At 32.2% G+C, this 20477-nt stretch overlaps 1 protein-coding gene across 1 annotated transcript in view; it reads right to left on the bottom strand.

Moving 5' to 3' along the window:
* The window catches only part of CSMD3 (CUB and Sushi multiple domains 3), a 604389-nt gene that overhangs the window by 156548 nt on the left and 427364 nt on the right, over window positions 1-20477 (bottom strand). The window contains exons 29-31 of the mRNA XM_008929222.3: window positions 20156-20294; window positions 17823-18010; window positions 13559-13753 (exon numbers count right to left, since the gene is read on the bottom strand). Of these exons, the coding sequence (XP_008927470.2) occupies window positions 13559-13753; window positions 17823-18010; window positions 20156-20294 (522 nt within the window). The remainder of the gene's footprint in view (window positions 1-13558; window positions 13754-17822; window positions 18011-20155; window positions 20295-20477) is intronic.

The following is a 20477-nucleotide window of genomic DNA, read 5'->3' as shown; positions in this document are numbered from 1 at the left end:
GCAGTAAAGTTCAGAACCATTAAAGCAAAACCCTGTGCTCCTATTTAAATTATTGAAGCTTTAGGGACAATATTAAATAAATTTGAAGAGTCAAGATTTCCAATTTTATAACCCAAAATCTAATTCTATATAATGACTCCGTTTTTAAATGTCAGGGTAGAGCTACACATCATGAATTATTTATTATCAAATCCTGTGGCATGGAGATGTCAAAATATTTCATAGTTAAGCATAATCAGATATCAAATAAATATGTTTAATATATTAATAACTTTTAAATAAAAATAAAAAATATTTAGATTCAAATTAGTCTTAAGTTATGTGACTTTTTAAATCCTTGTTTAACAGATGCACTAGCAAATTTTGAATCTAAAATAGCTGAATTGTAGACAATTATTAATCTTAATTCCTCATTTTTCTACTAATAATTAAAAAAAACCTTTGTGTAAGAACAATAATTCAACAGATAGTAGTAGATTAAACTAATTTCCAGTGTGGTATAGTCTTCTAGACTCTTAAGTGATGTTTCATGCATTAATATTTTTGAAGGAATTGTGTGCAGCTCATGAAGACTTTTTTCCATGTCCCTTGCCCCCAGAGTAAGGGATGGGATATGAGTTCTCTCTGTCTCAGTGTCTCAGGGCAAGCTGGAGGATGGTGAGGTGTCTCCACTCTTTCATGTTTCTCATTGCACCAGAGTTCTCTGGCTCAAGATGATAAAACCACTACACTGTGTGGTACATTTCCAGGACTCTGTCTCGCTTCTGAAGCACCCACTTAATAAGGTTGTGTACTTTCATTATGTAATGTTTTATTTTGTCTTGGCCAATAAAATGGAGTTAAAGTAGCAGGCGCTGAGAATGGGGCCCATCAAATAAGAGAAAACGCTGTCTAACGTATTTCGTGCTAGAATAAATGTCTTTGCAGTGAAACAGTCTCTACTAGTAATAAATGGAGGTGGAATAGGTCTTTGCAGTCAGCCTGTGCCTCGGCACAGGTTCACTCCTTTGAAAGAGCACACCAGTGTTATAGCTTATACAGAAGAAAAAAAAATAGCTAAATAAAAGTTTAAACATGCTTTTCAAGTCAACTGTCTGCAGCAAAGCCTTGACATGATATTTAAGGAACTTCTGAAAGAAAATGAACAATCATTTTAAAACAATTTACCTGTCAACATAACAAATGAATAAAAAAGAATAGAAAATTGGCAGTCTTCTGAAGAAGACTGTTTCAGAGTCTTTCAAGTGTATTTAGATAGCAAGAGGAAAGAAGCATTATATGACAGACATGTAGAAGTAAAAATAAATCAGGGATTAACAAACCTAACACGTTTTAGCTACAATACCTGAATTGAGACATTGATGCATCAGAAAGTATGAATCAAAAATGGAGGATCTGCAAGGATTTACAGATCTCCTTACAAGAAATTATCATCCCTTCCAATGAGAAACTTCCTCTTTTTCTTTTTTTGTTTTTTGGAGGCCATATAGCCTACATATTATTTATTTGTTCAGCTGTGCACTCTCCAAACCTAAATTAAATTTCATTACTTATTTGGTTTAAGAAAGAATCACTCCTACCATATGATGAAGAGCATAATAATGGCTTCTAAGTCATTTGACAGACAATGAAGTTAAGTTCTCACTGAGAATCTTTTTTGTTTCATAACCTTAGTGGATGAGGTCAATGAACAGTTATGAACACAAACACCAACTTAAAATATAAAATAAAATAATAACACAGAATTGGCATTTTAAATATTTAAGCATTTTAAAAAAAAGTATGGAAATACCCACAGAACTCACTAATCTTATCTAGACTGCTTTTGCTACAGCTGGTGAAAGTGATTCTACATACAAAAGAAATACCATCTCTGTAAAAGCCAGTTACACTACTCTGACGTTACTAGTAATGTCTTTACTTGGTTTTGAATCTGGAATATCAACATATATGAAGATGTTTCAAGCACAGTTTACAGTTTTATATAAGAAGAAGAATGGCCATTTTTATCAACATCCATCAAGCACAGAATTTCAGAGGCATTAAAATCTTGGGCTCTTACTTCTTGGGTGAGGTAAAGCTTCCTTTATGTGTAACTACTTTTTGATTACACTGTATCTCTTGTTAATTCTTGAAAGATTGATTATATTTAAAGCAAGGTTACAACACTGACATTTCTAATTTCTAATGGAATATATTCAGTGTGTTCCATGTGATAGATTTGCAATTAATTGTACTGGTTAGAAATTGTTTTAAAATAAGAAAGGAACTATTTCCCTTTGTGCCTTGAAAAATCCAATATTTTGTATTTTTGATTAGTTTAAGAAAAACAGTTATTAAAGATAATTTTATTTTTGTTCTGAATTTCAACAATACTTTTTAGTTGCATAACTGCAACAGCATTCTAAGTCCAGTTGCCTTATAGATTGAAATGCAAGAAAATATGTTACCCACCTAATAGTTTGTGCACATTTTTAGTTAGCAACCTTTACTTCTGAACATACCTGGGACAAGTCTATGGCAGTTAAACTGTCCACAATTAAATATTTAATGACAATTATATTTGTTAATTCTCTTACAACCAAGTATTTAACTGATACACAAAAAAAACCCCAATAGGAATCATAGCAGCTATTTTTTGCTAAGATTTTTAATAGTCTCTGAATTATGTTAATTGAGGAACATCTCAATCCCTAGGGATGCCATAAGAGAAAAAACAAAGCAAGGTTACTGGCTTTTGTGTCTGGAAGACCTTCACATGTATTGTTGGGATTCTCTAGTGATCAGCAACACAGAGAATCTTATTTACTACGTTTCAAATCACCAAGCTGAAGACAGCATAATGTACAGATCTATTTCTCAGTATCAAAAAGATAAATTTAAGGAACTTTTATTCAGCTGTTTAAAAGTATTCTTAATTGCATTTCTCAGGAATCTAATACTGTTTTATTTCCTTGTAATAAAGATTACACTTAAAATTTTCAATTTTATTTCTCCTTGAACTCTGAACACTGAGAAATAAACTCTCCTATATCTGAAGCCAAGAAACAAATGCCTTTCATGTTATATTTATTTGTTCTTTTGTTAACACTGACTCATCAGAGTATATCTCATGGGCAAGGATGCTCTGTGAGAAAAAAAATCCTTAAATACAATCTTGATAGAATTTTACTGATCTGCAAAAGACTAGTCACAATGACTTCGAGGTGTTTGAACCTGCACTAGAGCATCTCTCTTACAAGGTCAGGCTGAGGGAGCTGGGACTGTTCGGGCTCAAGAAGAGATGACTGAGAGGGGACCTCATCAATGTCTAGAGGTATCTCAAGGGAGGGTGTCAAGAGGATGGAGCCAGGCTCTTCTCAGTGGTGCCATGTAATAGGACAAGAGGCAACAGGCAGAAACTGATGCACAGGAAGATCCCCTGAATAGGATGAACTTCTGGACTGTGCTGGTGACCGTGCACCAGAACAGATTGCCCAGAGAGGCTGTGGAGTCGCCCTCACTGGAGATATTCCATAACCATCTGGACACAATCCTGTGCCATGTGCTCTGCTTGACCAGGGAGGTTAGACCAGATAACCCATCTTGGTTCCTTCCAACCTTACTCATACTCTGATACCTCACAACCAAAATCTAATTGTCTATCATCACATGCCTATATGTAGGGTTTATACTTATTTCTTCTTGAGCATTTAGTCTGCACTTAGCAAAAGTGAAATTTATGTATATTGTACTCTGTAAGTCACATAATATTGAGGATGAACCTTTGTACATTTGACTCTAGATATGATTATACAATATAATTTTGTGATAGTGTGAACTTTATCTTCTAAATTTTATGTGAAGTTGTATTGGATAGCACAATTTCCAACAAAAGTATGTATGGGATCTTTGTGGTAACCTTCCTTTATTTTTTTTTCTAGGTAATATAAAAATGTCATCACAAGAACAACTTTCAATTCTTACCTTGTAACCATGTATTATCCTAACACATTGTGTTACTTTTCCTTCAAAAGTTGACTTTTATTCATGGAACACTGCCAAACATCTTAAAAATTCAATGGTACAGTATCAACTCTTTATAATGTTGATTTCCAAGACTTCCCAAAAAATTTCACATTCTTCTTCAAAAGTTACATTGGTTTTTCTTCTACATGTCGAACAATGCATCTCTTAGCTCTCCTAGCTCTATTTCTTTTTTTTTTTTTTTAAATCTCTACCAATTTTATAACTGGAAATTGGCCAATTGCTCATCGTGGAAGATTTTTGACAGGTTCATCACCTCACACTACTTCTATAGAAAGGCTAACTTAACCTTAAGGTCTACATTTGTACTTCAAACACTTCATATAAATCTCTTTCAGAACTACACAGAAAAGACTGTCTCATCCTAGCAATCTGCTATTTTTCTGTTTATTGATTTTCTTTCCTTTGACTCAGTTCCCTCAAGTCAAAGGAAAGCTTTTAATGCACAACCTCTCTGGTTACCTCAATGAGGTAATATAACAAAGATAACATATGATTTACTTTCCCTCCCCTACCCTCAATAACATTTTCCTTGAATGCATTTTTGCCTTTGATCTCCTATTGACACTTTAATAAGTTTCCCACTTTTCTAATCTCTAGAAAAGTTTATTACTGGTTAGATCAGGTTTTGAAGTTAATTCTCAAAATCCTGATGGCCACACTTTCTATACCTTTTTTCGAACATGATTCCTTTTCCTGAAATACATATCTTAATTTCTATTAGATTCCCTAACTGTGATGTTTCATCACCTGATTTGTTGGTTCACTTTGATTCTGATTGGTAATTCTCTATAATGGTGATTTTGCACGATTCCAGGTCACCAGTAAACACTTACCTTTTCGCTGTCGTCTTCAAGCCTATTTCAGTGAGCTTTCTTATTTTGATATCTTTTCCCACACAAAGTAAAAAAAAAAAAAAAGTTGCTCTTCCCTTCCTCCCAGGGTGTCCAATTTTAATGCATTATAGACAATTCAGATACGTTCTGAGTACACTATTGTCACATTTCCTCTCATTGAGAAAATCTGCTCTGCTTTAAGCCAGCTGCTTTGCTATTCATTAGATACTTTTATCTTATGCTGAAATAAAAGATGTTAACTGAATCACCAGTATTTGAACTGAAGATAGTTAAAACACCACTGTAATTAATGTTCTCTGGCCTTCCATTACTTAGCTTAATGTCTGAAAACATGTTTTATTAAAAATTCACCCACAAATCATCCAGTGTATTTCCTGGAATGCTACCTAAGTAAAGCTTTGAACTACCAGCTTAATCAGTAAGTGATTAACAAAGCAATAGAAATATATAAAATGTGCAGTTCAACAGGGAAGAAACTGGAATCTTTTAAATCTATAACAATGAAACAATTTCTGGAATACACAGATGTGTGTTGCATAGTGTTGTGATTTATTATTTTAACTTCCTAACACACAGCTACTCTTTAAGGTTTAAAAGAGAAATACATTATGAAAAGGATCCAGTGAATATCTCAAAATTAAGAGTAAAATTTTGTTGTAGAAGACACTGTTCCTTCACAAGACTGTAGCTTCAGAGATAAGCTGTAACACAAGCAGCTTCTGAGTCAAATCTCAAGAAATATGGGATCTAAAAGAGGCAGCTATCCTCTTTAAGCTTGTTTACCATTCCTATAGTATGTTGACTAAATGCTGTATCTCAGTCAAGAAGGAAAAGAAAATTTAACTAAAATTTAAAACAACAGAGTCTCTTAATTGCAGGTTTTCTTGTTCCTCAGAACCCTCCCCTAGTTCCCACTGTGACAGACAATGTGAAGATGACAAAACTTGTGCAAAGAATGAAATATACACATGTAACCAGCAGCATATCTCACCTAATAAATCTGCTTCAAGTTGATTACTGAAATCTTACTAGACAAAAGTGAGGACCTTCTGACTGCTGCCTGAGGTTAAGTTAGAAATATGCCTATTTGTCAGTTATAGCCAGTGCAGCTGACTGGATCAGTTTCTTTAATTCCAGTTATTAATTAATTGATTTACCATGATTACTAACTGATGCTACATAATCCTATCTGACTTCAGTGTCTTGCAGACTTTGGAAAATAAATATTTGCTTCTCTCTGTGAATAAATGGCAGTTATTTTTTTTTTCTTTCTAAGTACAGAATATCCTGCAGTCAACTTGTCTGTTCTAAAGAAACTTCAAAGAAAAATATACACATATGTTGCTAACAGTATAATACAGAAACATATATCTATGTAAACTAGTGCTAAAAAGTGGGTTTCTCTCCACCTCAAAATACACGATGAAAATTTTTTTTGAGGTAAAATAATGTTTTTTCAGTCTTTTACTTGAAAATTTACATATTCAAAGCAAAAAGAAATTGTCAGTTTTAAATATCCTAAATAAGAAAAAAAATCACATACATTATTCCATATTTTCATATGTGTTTTCTATGTACTTTTATTGCCAAATAAATTGGAAACTCTGTCAGTGAATTTACATATTTTGTCATTTACATGCTATTCACAAAAATATTAAAGTTGCCTGTTACATTTTCCTTGCTTCTTCATAATGTTTATTCAAACTAACAGTTGCATATAAGCAAACCTATTTAAAATTATGGCTTGGATAGACATGCTTGATTTCAAATCAATTTTTAACAGTTAAGAAAATTAAAAGATTAAAGATGAAAAAAATCAAATTTATATATCTTTAACTACTTCTTCTTTTTAACATTTCATTCATTAAGCTATGCTTTTAAAAATTGGCTGCAGATTTAGTTCAACAGAAGATGAAGTGCCTGGTTTTATGATGCACGCTATTTAACTAATCCCTTAAATATGTTGGGAATTAGGATTCTCTGGCAGCTGATTTTAATGAGATCATTATAATTAACAACTTTCTTCACTTCTTCTTTATTTACCATTATATTACATTATTACTTCTTAAAAGAAAGCTTGAAATAATTATACACAACATTTATTATTCAATGGACATTGTATTCAATGCCATATTATCAACTCCAAATGTATATGCAAAAGGTTAGACACTCAGAGAAATGCTTTTTGTGAGTGTTTGTGCCCATTTTTAATGGGTTTTTGAACTTTTCTAGAATTATTAATATTTTTAGTTAATTCCAGTATCATTTTTAAACTTTGTCTGATATGAAGAAAATATCTTCAATAAAAGCTGAGATTTTAACTCAGTCACATTTTCAAAAAACAATGAGGTTTTCACCAAAGTACCAGCTACCTGCATATCCATGCAGAAAGACCTTATTTTTGTTTCCTATTCCCAAAACTATTTGCATACTTTATAATAACCGATCAGTAGCATGTCCTAGGAAAAATGAGATTATTATCTCCCAGAAGTATATACTAGTAACTAAGTCTCAATTACTTCCAAATCTACTATGTGGAAGTTAGGTTTTCTCTCTCTGGCTTTTTAACTTGATAGTTCTCAGTGTACAATGGTTTCCTGTCCATGGAGGAGGAGTAATGAGTGTGGTCGTATTGAAAAGGGACTGTAGGGCAAGGTTTGTAGGTTAAGGTACACCCAGATGTCTACTCTTTTACTTTCTCAGAAATCTCAGTGCTAAATTTTAACACATACATCCCTCCAAAATGGAGTTTGTTGTATGTGGTATGTTCAGATATTTCACTAGATCTATTATTTCCTGTGTTGCTGTTCTAAGTCATACCCTGTTGAGCATGCAAGCAGGGTAAATACTGTTCACGGAGTCCAGATGCACATGGAAAAATACACCTTCTTAACAAGCTCTTTGAATCCCCTCTGGTGATCTTTTAAGAAGCCTGTCTCTCTATATTGACTATATTGCGAGGAAAACTTAGAATGGTAAAGCAATGGACATAATATTTATGAAAAATGACAGTGGAAGCTTGGGAAAAAATATTAAGCATTCAGAAGATATTCCAATCACAATAAAATAAAATCCTTTATAATTTCTTCAAAAGACCTTCAATTGCCTTTTCAAGTCTGGCTATTAATAACTAACTTTTCTGAGTATTTTGCATTTAAATAGCATTTTTCATATTCAAAATGCAATCCTAATTGATTTCAATTCTAATTCTAAGTACTCAGGTCATTGTCCACGTGATTCTATAAAGCCAATGTGTTATTTTGGGCAAAAAGAAAATCATAAATGCATTGTAAGTAGCCAACATATGACAATTTTAAGTAAAGCCTGTTGCTGAAGTGGTTAAACTGATCATACTTGGGAACCATAAAACAAAGAAAACCAGAGTGCCTCCTTCCCAGTAACACAGCTTTATTTGCTGTAGGAATTCTCTGTGGTTTCTGCAATTGCCCTAATTCAAACTTCGAAATAGATTTAAATAGCAGCCTTTCATGTGGTGACTACAAACATAAGCAACTCTTATCATCAGTAGATCAAAAAACGAATTGATGTCCTCTCCTAACCACAGTAGTATGTAAGATCGCTGTTGAAGATGGTCCAAACACATCCTCAAAGGGCTATGAATTTTTTCCCCACTACTGGTTTTAGAGATTTTATTTATAAATATTTAAGAGAATTATTGAGTAGTTTTAAAGTAAAAGCATCAATTTTGTGTTTTTCTTTTATGGTGCAAATGTCATGAATTCTTCACCTGCTCAAAGATTTCCAAGCATTCAAGTACATGATAAAAGTGCATAATATGAGAAAAATAATAGCTATACCTTATATGAGTGATCATTTAAGAAAGGTTTCTGAAGTAGATAGTGAAGAAATCTAGTCAGAAGAGTGGCTCACACTGAAAATCCAAGAGCAGGTGGTACAACTTGTTCACATGACTATGGTAATTAATGATTTTCAGTCTGCAATATCATTTAGCTAGTCATAATTCAAATATGAAATTAGTAAGGATTAATTTCTTTTAAACAAAAGTGTTATCAAGAGGAGGTAAATGGTTGACTACAGTCGCAGCATCACCTCTGCCACCTCTTAAGTGCATCTTAATGGCTTCATATCTTTACTACCTTAATGGAATGCTAACTGAAGTTGGTCTTATCATGTCTCTCAATGCCTTTGTTCCCCTCTTTATACCATAACTACCAACCATTTAAACTCATGCAATCCTCAGAGTTTCCATCTGAGGGCCTTTCCTAACATGAGAAAGATAAACATTGGATTTCAGAGAATTACTTTCAGATTTTGCAAGAATTCTTTAGTGATTATAAGCCATCCTGGCTTTGTATCTTCACTATATCTCTGCTTCTTTTCTACTATCTCACTGAATCCTCTGACACCTCCAAAGTATGAAGGCAATGTGTTTACTGCGGACTCAATTCTCTGCCACAGGTACATTATTTTAAAAAAATTAATATCATTGAGGAACAAGCCTCTTACAGAGAACTGCAAAGGCACATATCAGCCTGGCATGTTAAATTCATAAAATAATTAAAAGTAGTTAATATAAGTGGATTTTTTAGCAAAAACACCCCCCTAATTAATAAGCCGCAACCCAAAATACAGTTACTACTATCCACCTACAGTATCCCTGTAATAATGTCTGATTATGATCTCAGTTACACTTTAGATATTAATTCAACCTGTTCTGTCTCTTCAAAACAAGCAATATCGTCCAGAAACATATTTTGTTTGGTTGCTTTTTTAAAAATTATGAAAATGTTGAATGCCATATATGGAAGTTAATGAATGTTGGGCTTCTAATAACTATTTTGTGCCCTTCAAAATTTTCTTTTTCATTGCTTATGTATGATAGTTGAGGATTTGGGAATATATTCAAAAATTCTATATTTTTACTCCAAAAATGCAGAATGGGACAGAAAAATTTACTGAAGATTCCAAATACTTTGATTAAAATTTCTACATTCTAATGTAAAGTTTGACTTTAGTTTGAAGTTTGACTATGATTTATCATGTAAAACACCTGGTCGACTAAAGTCATGGTTTCAAAAGACCATGCCAGTATGCAGTAACCACATTAGGATCACACCTTCGTTCTGTAAAAAATACATAAAAATGTAACCTCCGATTAAGTAATCAATACTGAATAATTGATGAAAAATTTGTCAACATTTACCATATTGCAAAATAATAAACACTAAGATTAAGCTTAGTTTAAGTTTTCATATATAAACCTGCTTTGAACTATGTCAAATAAGTGTAACAACTTAATACAGATGGAAACAACTGAATGAATATTCTGAATATTGGATATTGTTAGATATATCTTACAGATGGAGTTATTTTGAAACCTGGATTCAAATATTTCTAAGGATTAAACAACATGCTGTAATGAAGTGTAGTAATATTTTTTAGTGATCGATAAAGGATTTTTTCTGGTAGGAACAATGTTTTCACACTTAGTCATAAATATGATTTCCCATTAGAGAGCTTTTTGCTACTTTGTAAATAATTGTTCTTTGCTACCAAAAATTTAAAATTACCTATAGTAGGTGTAGCTAAGAGAAATCATTAATCATTGTGTCTATGATACTAATATTTCATCTGCATATGTTAATTACATCCTGTTCTTGATATCCACCATGAAATACCAAATAGCTTAGCATATTAGCCTGGATAATCTTTGCATATGTTCATAAAAGAATGAAGCCAATGATTTGGTTCACTTCCCACACTTATTAGAGAGGCTCAAGGTCATTTAAAAAAAATTATTTCAAACAAATGTAAGTCACACCTAATGCACATAGGACTAGGTCATAAAAAATATTAGGGAATAAAGGTAGAACATAAAAAATTATTCAGCTTTTATCTAACTACAAAATCATCAGTTTTTGTCTTTTAGGGTCTATAGACACTCATATATATTCTATTTTTGCACATTTCAGGAGAGCAAGTTTTGATGGACTAAGCCGTTCATCAGCCAGTTTATAATGAAGCCTGGCCAGACACAGAACATCCATGTTCCTCAACAAAGATTTCCTATGGGGCTTGATGTACTAGCCATTTTCAGAGAATGATTAAAGTCATCCCAAATGGTTGTCCTCCCAAACTAATAGAGTCATGGCCTTCATTTTATTTTTGATAGTCTGAATGAAGGATGTATATTTGACTATATTTTATCTAAAAGACTAGACTTCTGAACTAGTAGGACCCTTAACTCCTTTCTCTATGTGGGCCAAACTCATCTCTTGGGAGTATGTTAAGTAACACCAAGTTATTCAGAAGGTGTATGAAGATGGTACTCTATCCTCCTTTATTGAGATTCTACAACTCAGTGAAAATATCCACATTATTGCAACAAGACTTTTTACTTGATAGAGTCTGACTATGGACCCTTATATCAGTTTTACCCTCAGAGTATCTGTGTTATTTATCTAATATTTTTCTTCGTGGAATTTATCAAGTTCTCTTATATCAAGTTCCATTCCCATAGAATAGGAAAAGCTTTTATATGTGTTTTGATTTATACTCTTTTCAAGACCAATTGTATATGTTGTAAAGCATGTCCCTTGAGCTGAGTGAGCCACCTGGAATGTTGAAGGCTTTCCCTTCCTCTCCTCTGACCTACTTAGCTCCAACTATGAGCAAAATCAGAATACTCATTCATAATATTTCTCTTTTAAATATTCTCAGATGCCTCACTTTTCCGATAAATCTGTAAGTTTAAATACGGCTCAAAAGAATTTGAAAAAGAACCCAGATTCTAAACTGATATTAAAAATGTAAAGATGTAGAGAACATGATAAGTAATTTAAGAAAAAAATTATTTTTGCTCCATACCTAAAACATCAGATCAAAATGTTACAGGTATAAAGGCCCCATTTTTTTTAATAAATAATAAATACATATATGCTGAGGTGATATTTTATACTATGTTTCTTTATAACACTATTAGTTTCAAAGGAGTTTAAAAAATACAATGGGCAGAATGGAGGAATCTGTTTTCTACTAGGCAAATTCTATTGTATAAGTGAAAATTACAAAGCTAATGCCTGGGGTTTGGTGGTTTTTCAGGGTTTGTTTGTTTGTTGGGGTTTTTTGGGGGTGGTTTTTTTCTTGGGGGGGCCTATTCTGTGACATCATATCTTAAAGTAGTATGGGGTTTGCCATCTTTTAAATAAGGCCTTTTTCGCAGAGGAAAGAAAATGGTCCAGTTAGAATCCGTGACAGACATATCCACTACTTCTTTTATGATAAGATTTTTTTTTCTCTTTTAATTCCAATGGCAGTCCTTCCAAGCAAAATATTTTCCTTTAGTGAATGTTAAAATAGATAACACTGGAAGATTGCTAAGTAGATTAAAAGTGACAATAAGAGATACAATTATTGCATTGATAAAGAAATTCTTTATCTTTCATTACCTACGAAAAAGAACTTCCAGAAAAAGGGAAGCTTTCCCCTCTTATACACAACCACCTTCCTCACCAACTCTTCTCTAGGAAACAACTTTCACATCTCATTTTAAATTGAGGAAAAAACTTTTGACTTCCATTGTACACAGTCCACACTTCCAAACATTTACGAGGCCCAGTTTTCCAATTTGATGCCACTGAATTTTGGAATTCAGTACTATGGTGGTTTTGGTGGACAAGGAAAATATTAAACTTCTTCAAATGCTTATAATAATGGTTATTCTTTAGATTGGAGAATTTATATTTTTTTTCTGCTTTGCTTGTACTCCACCATACAATTTGTGATAGAAATTTAAAATACACAGTGCACTCTATTTAAAATATATACTTATTCAAATTGGAAATGGATTCAATAGGGTTTTTTGTCTTCAAATTATGAAAAGAAATTGAAAATAACATGATAATTGAATTTTATTCTAACTTATGAAGCAAAAGTTAATTTTGTAATTTGGCATTTTTCTGATATTAAAATCTGCATACATGGGAGAGGTTTTGTGTTTAATCTTACAGGATATGTGACTTCACAAAGTGAAAAGTCTAAAGTGGCTATCAATTTCTGTTAAGAAATCAGTAAAATAAAAATTTAATCTTTTCTTAGAGTTTAAATTTGAAAATACTGATCCTTGAGATGGGTAATCTAACTGAAGTCAGATTTTTGGAATGAGTGGAGTTCTTCATATCGATAAAAGTTTGAATAATTGGATCTTTCATGCATTTCAAGGCTTAATTTTTCTACAGCTCATACGTCCAACAACTTAATGACATAATGTTGTATATACAAAATATTTCATCTATGTGGTTTCAAAACTAGTAATAACAAAAAAGAAACCAACATATATTATGACATCCAAAGTATATTAAATGCTGTATTTAAATACATATATATGGTATATATCTCTATACTCTGCTGTTAATTATTTCAAGAATATCTATCAGCATATAGAATGACATTACTACTAACCTTCTATTCCCAATAATAACACATAGCACTACTTATCCAATGTTAATAGAAACTTGAATCAATAGTTCTCCTATTATTACACATATATTTTATTACATATGTTGCTGAAAATGGCTTTTTCCTGAAAAAGAATATTATTAAAATGTTCTTCCAATTTTTCACCTGTTTTTTCCATATGACTAAAAAAACAGTAACAACAACAGCAACCACAATAAATTAAAAACTGTTCTTACCATGACAACTGGGCAGGGCTCTGTTCCATCCAGGTCTTCCATCATCTCCCATGATACATGTTAGTGTAGAATATCCCTGAAGAACATAACCTGCATCGCAGTAATATGTGACAGTGGAACCCAGTTTATAATCCATTCCAAGTCTTGTTCCATTCATTATATTTCCAGGATCAAAGCAAGACTCACGAAGCTTTGCTACAGAGGAAACAAATGTAAAGATAATTCTGAATATAATCTAAAATTTTACAAATAATTTCTGGAGTTCTCTCAAGGTCTTCTTTGAGCACCCTGTAGACCCTGTTGATTTTTTTAAGAAGTCTTTCTTTGTATATCAAATGTTCTCTCTCCTTCTTTGTAAAGCCTTTACAAATTACTATGTAATGACCAAAACTAAGTCTTCTGTATTTTTTCCAGATAATTTCCATAGTGCTCCATTACAGAACTAAGTTTTTATCAGAAAATTCATTGTGACCAATGACGTAGGTATGTAGTTAGATGAAGGTAGATCCATGGACACTCTTCCAGTAGATAAGACACATCCTAGTTTTAAAATCCGTGGTGGGAAAACTTGTAAATGGAGAAAATTAATATGAGTAGTTTGTCATAAAGTAGGAAGTATGCAAACAAGAATTTCTTCAAAATTAATAAACTCTAAATGAATATCTATTTACATATGATATAATGGTATATTTTCATATAGCTTTTTTCCCTCACTGGAGGACAAAGTACAAAAATACTCCTTAAATTTTTCTAACTTTTTAATTTTTTATAGATATTTCTTTCAAAATATTGAAATAAATTCAAACATATGCACATACTTTTATATTTGTTTCCCTCTTATTTCTATAACAGGAATGTGCAATAGAAAAATGCACAAAAATAAACACTTGGCACTTCTAATTAACAACATTATTACGCAGAAGATGAGAAAAGTTAAACATGTTGGAAAAAAATTGCAATTTCCATTAAGGAAAAAAACCAGGAAATATATTAGACCGAAGCTATAATGAAGCAGATGATTTTGTGCTATGCAGGATAGAGTCTGGAGTAATACATTTTATCAAGCAGAAGACAGATATTTCAGATTTTCTTTAATACTTAAGTGTGTTGTGGAGAAGATCAATGGGGAACACTTCTTCCTTTTCTGCAAGATCAGTGCCAACTTTCTAATACATCAAAAGAAGTGTTTATTTACCAGGCATATTTGCACCGAGTAACTTTCTGCTAAAGGTAAGTATCATTAACAAATGATTATATGAGCCTTGAAATTCCTGAAAGGCTTTGTAAGAGCTTCAAATAAAGACACTTTACCTGATTCTGGCAGTACTTAAACTGAAGTTTCTGAAAAATTATAGATAAATTATTATTTATTTGACTTTTATATAGTTTGGTCACATATAAGCTATTGGTCACTACTAGAGCCAAGCTAATGTACTAAGTAGATCCCTTAAGGCCATTTTTATGTTCTACTATTTCTGAGAGGAGAGAAATAATTACATTGCATTTACATTTGAAGATGGAAAAACTGAATAATTCTTTCGAAATTTCAACTTAACACCTTCCAAAAGAACTTGAAGATCTCCTAATGTGGTTAACAATTTATTAAGATTTACATATATAATCTACAGAGTATGCTTTTGATATGAAAAACAATCCAATAAAAATTAATAGTTATATCACATGATTAATCATTAAGATCAGGTATTAGATATTCACATTGATTCATTTAACTAGTTGTAGTGTGGTGTCTAAAACTTTTTTTACATTCATTCAAAATTTTGGATGGACAATGAAAAGTTAAAAGAGGCAATCTACTAGAAAGTCTGTAAAGATATCACACAGATATTAATAATTATTATGTAAGCCAATCACACCTTCACTTGCAGGTCTTAGGGTAAATTGAAAATTCTTTCAAGTCCAAATTATCAAATTTAGGAAAAAAAAAAAGAAAGAAAAGAAAGGGGGAAAAAAGGATAATTTAATTTAGGATTATAACTAGTATTTTTACAATATCAATAAAATATTATTTTTCCTTCTTGTTGAACTAATATTGACATATCTGTATTGATTCACAACTGATATTGTGAGATCATCATTCCTGAATTTATGATTCCAAAAAATAATTCCAAATATTTCGTAATTCTAGAAAATTCTTGGATAAAGTATATACTAGTACTACATGAAAAGATAAGAAGAGAAAAAAATAATTTATTATGCCTGGTGCATAAATCAAAATTTGAGGAAAGACATGATTTGTCACAGCACAAATTATCTCTAGGGAAAAGTTACAGCCCTGTAATTTTCTTTTCCCCAAAATTATAGTTGTGACAGACTCTTGAAGTTGCTGACTAAACAGTTACAATGTCACTATTGAAATACAGTTTCTTAATAACCATTCTGAAAAATAAAGCCTGAAATACTTAGCACCTTAAAATTACTTTTGTGAATCTGAAGCAGTTGCTAAGTGAACTTGTAAAAAAAAGTCATTAGACTATGCTACAGTATGAGAAAAATTATGTCAAATGGTGGCAAAAGGATTCATCAGGTCTGGCTGAGAACCAGTGACGAAAAGAGAAAATAAGATTGTATTAGCAAATTTGTAAGTGCTGCCAGGAAACAGGAATAAAAATCTTTCACCATCAACATCATGTTGACCTGCAGTCAACTCAACCTTTCAAACTCCATGTTGAGTACCAAAAAGGTCTCTTGTGGTTTAACTCCAGCTGGCAACTAAGCACCACACTACTGCTTGGTCGCTCCTGACGGTGGGATAGGGAAGAGAATCAGAAAGGTAAAACTGAAATAACTTGTGGATGAAATAAGAATAATGAAATAAGTTAAATAGTTGAAATAAATTCTAATAGTAATATTAGAAATAACAATAGAAATAATAATAAATTTAAATTAAAATGAAAATGAAAAGAAAAAAAAGAGAGGGAGAAATAAAACCCCAGAAAAACAAGTTATGTTAATGAAAAACAATTACTCACCACCAACCAACCTATGTCCAACTGGTTCCTAAATAACGTCCCTTTTAGATTTCCCTTTAGTTTGCATGCTGAGCATGAGACAACACCATATCATATGGAATATCCCTTTTAACTTTTAAGGACTAGTTCATACTGTGTAAACTTCCTTTACATCAGTAGAATTTCATGACTTTAGGAAAGTATAAGGAAACTTCATGGGTTTGCCAAGGCAGCAAATACATAAGTCTTTCCCTTCCTTATTAATTGCTATCAGAATAAATGGAGAAGAAAATAAGACCAAGGAGGTCTATACCAGCAACATTCATATTTTCCCTCTGGTTGTCTCTACAGATTATTAAATATTTTCGTATTTAGTTAATAGCAAATATTTCTGTTCCTCGAGCCATGTAGAGGCAGTTATGAAAGTTACTATTGGTTATATATTTTCAAGTCTGTATTTTCCTTTTTACTGTGTTATGACCTTGGACAGATTTTTCTGAGACAGGCAGACAGCTCTACTATGGTCTATTATACAAAGATTCGGCCAAAATATTTTTTCATTTCCAATACTGGACACCTAGATTCTAGCACATCATTTCATCTTGCAGGACCCTAAATGCACATAAGTCAACATGGCCTACTATATCAAATAAAAATAAATTTTAAATTCTGGATAAAACACATATATATGCTGTTAAGTTTTGCCACTGCATCATTATTTTTGAAACCTGTAAAAACTACTGTCTCAATTTTGTTCATAGAATCATAGACTCATAGAATGGTTTTGGTTGGAAAGGACCTTAAAGATCATCTAGTTCCATTACCCCATGCCATGGGCAGCGAACCTTCTGCTAGACCAGGTTACTTAGAGCGCCCATCCAGTCTGGTCTTGAACACCTTCAGGGATGGGGAGCCCGCAGCCTCTCTGGGAAACCTGTCCCAGTGCCTCACTGCCCTCACAGTAAAGAATTTCTGCCTAATATCTAAACTAAACCTACCCTCCTTCAGGTTAAGGCCATTCTACCTTGTCCTATCACTATAAGGGCCTTCTCAGCCTTCTTGTAAGCCCCCTTTACATACTGGAAGGAATCATGCAATCAACATTATCATGTGTCAGGTATATGAAATCATATTAGAAGCTTTATCTTAAGTTAGTATAACATTATACACATTATCATACTCTTAGGCAAAACAAAAACATTACCAGGTAGAAAACTACAAGAAATCCCAACAGATTAAAATTTGCACTCATGCATTGAACTTTTCAAATAGATAAGAAAAATAATTTTACTTACCTTTGTACTCTAGATGGAATCCAGTAAAACTAACAGATCCATCACTCCGAAAAGCCAGATGCATAGTATTTGAACTGCTTTCTATCCTCTCTGGCAGCTTACTATCTTGAAAGCTCCCAATTAGTGGGCTATTACTGTCTGGCCCATCATAGATATAGAGAAAGTCATAATTTGGTTCTATACTGAAGCTGGAGAACAAAAAAAAAAAAAAAAAAAAAAAAGAGAGAAATGTTAGATAGAATATGCTTTGCTTAAGATTTTCACTCTTATTAGCTTAAATTTGAAGTTTACTATCACTGTTTTCATAAAAGGAAAACAAAGTCTCCACTGTCAGAAAAAAAGGTTTGTAGAAGTGTTTTAGTAGAAAACAAAGAAATGCCAAAGAAATACCATATTTTTTTTTCTCTCTTTAGAATTGATTGTTTGCTGCTAACCAGAAAAAACACCCCACAACCCAAACCTTTTTAAATAGAAAAAAAAATTAATAGCATATTTCTAAAGCTTTGGAAAAAAACCCAATGTAGATCCATTGGAACTCTTTGCAGAAATGCTTTAGGATATAATGCAGTCAGCTACAGAGTAGAGAATACACAGCTTCTAATCAGACTGAAACAGTTTCAAACAGCCAGGGGATGATCTTCCCTTAACTCTGAGAGCAGAAAGCATTTTGCCTATAATCGGTTTAAATAAAAAGATGTAGTATTAAAACTTCATGTTTTCTTTTGAAAGAAATTATGGTTAGTTAGCTAACTTAATTAGTTAAGTTTGAATTTAATTTTAAGTTAAGGGTGAGAGTTAACCAATTTTACTTATAAGATTGTCCCTGTATAAAAAAAATGTTTTTTAAAAAAGATACTTAGTGAAAGAATGAAAATCCAAACTATGTTGTCTCTAGTTGAAAGTAGCCCCTGCTGAATTAAATGTAGGCATTGAAGACCTCATAGAGCTCCTTTTTCAATATTTGGGTTATTTAAAAAATATTTCCTTACAAAAGAAATGCAAAAGTTAACACTTTTGATTGTTAAAGTGCCATAGTTTGTCTTGAGTTTAAAAGGATTAGCTAGAGTAAGTTCCACTCAAAAGCCTATTTAACATCACTTAGTAGAGTGTTCAAAGTTTCTCAGTCTGAAATTGTCTGTGTGTCATAAATGAAGCAATTCTCAGTAAGGATGCACTCTTCTTTGACCAAGACTAAGTTTCTAAGCTTCTGTCAAAAACCATAGCAATTGACCAGATTTTAAGATATTTTAATGTAGTAATATTTGAGATTTATAAACTGTTCATATACTTAGTCATATTGTAAAATATTATTTTTATTCTAAAATGGTGGTTCTCTTATATCTAAATGTACAATATAAAGAGCAGAATATTCTTAAATATCTTAAGCTCACAATATTTAACCAAATAAAACAACATGTGCTACTGTACAATAGAAAGTTCCTTAGCAACTTATATTCTGAAATCACCAACAAAATTAAATAATAAATTATGTAAATATAATTGAACAGTTATTTCCCTAGAATGAATTCACTAAAACACATACTATATCACTGAGCACCAAGAACAGAAAACTGTATGACCTACCTCACTAAAGGTAGCATTAGCACTGATCAGAATAATAAAGACACTATTATAGAACATCCAGTATAAAAAGAACTTAAATTTGATGGGACATCACAAGTACCATTTTTACTTTTTCTGTGACATATTCCCCAGTTGGAATGTATAGTTTTCATACATAATAGATATATTAATTTGCATCCTGTGTTACATACAATGCATACAACAAAAGTTCCTCTGTGGAACTATGAAGGTCAATTTAATCTTGCATTGTAATTAAAGAAAATTCTAGAAAAATTCCATCTAATAACCAGAACATCAGGAAGTATCTTGTTGAAGGATCCTGAAATGATATGGACTAATAAAACTAAATTTAAAGACAACTTTTGAAATTTTGCCTATATAGCTGGTGCCTCAAACAAAATATGGTGAATCAATAAGTTTCACCATTAAAGACCATCCTGGATTGCAGATAGTTCAGTGAGTTACTCCATCCATTCTGCCTTCTCAGGAATTGAATCTTATAAATTGAGCACCATCCACCTCAACATTAGCTAGTGCAAACAGAGTACTTTTAAGTAAACAGGAGCAATGAGTTCCCAAGCTCCATTGGTCTGTGTATTGAGTACTTTTATGTATTTGTTGTGACTGTTAACAAAGATAACAATTACTAATTAGTTTGATAGTCATATTAAGTATACATACACCCTGAACAACACCAATAATAAAGTTATAAACATGACTTTAAAAATTATGAGTAAGTAGCAGTTTACCTGATAAATGCTAATGATATAACATAATCATTATTTACAGTGATAGTCCAGTCACAATCTCTGCTGTGGGGATAAGGATGAGGGAAGTTTGGTGAAAGTATAAAACCTGATGAGCCAGTCAGGTTTCCTCCACAGGGAGCTGTGAATAAAAATAGATTGAATTTGAGAAAAGAAGGTAAGAAATAAAGAAGCAAGTAACAGCAATCTGTTCACTGACATTTAATGTCCTCCAAAAGTTAAACAAAAAACAACTGAAGGATTTACAAAGCTTTAATAGAAACAAAAAAAACCCCCATATATTCACAGTTAGCTTTAGACCAAT

Source organism: Manacus vitellinus, unplaced genomic scaffold, assembly GCF_001715985.3.
Source record: "Manacus vitellinus isolate BGI_N305 unplaced genomic scaffold, ASM171598v3 scaffold_1_pilon, whole genome shotgun sequence".
Lineage (NCBI taxonomy): Eukaryota > Metazoa > Chordata > Aves > Passeriformes > Pipridae > Manacus > Manacus vitellinus.
The sequence above is the reverse complement of the archived record's forward strand: the minus strand, read 5'-3'. Positions and strand labels throughout refer to the sequence as shown.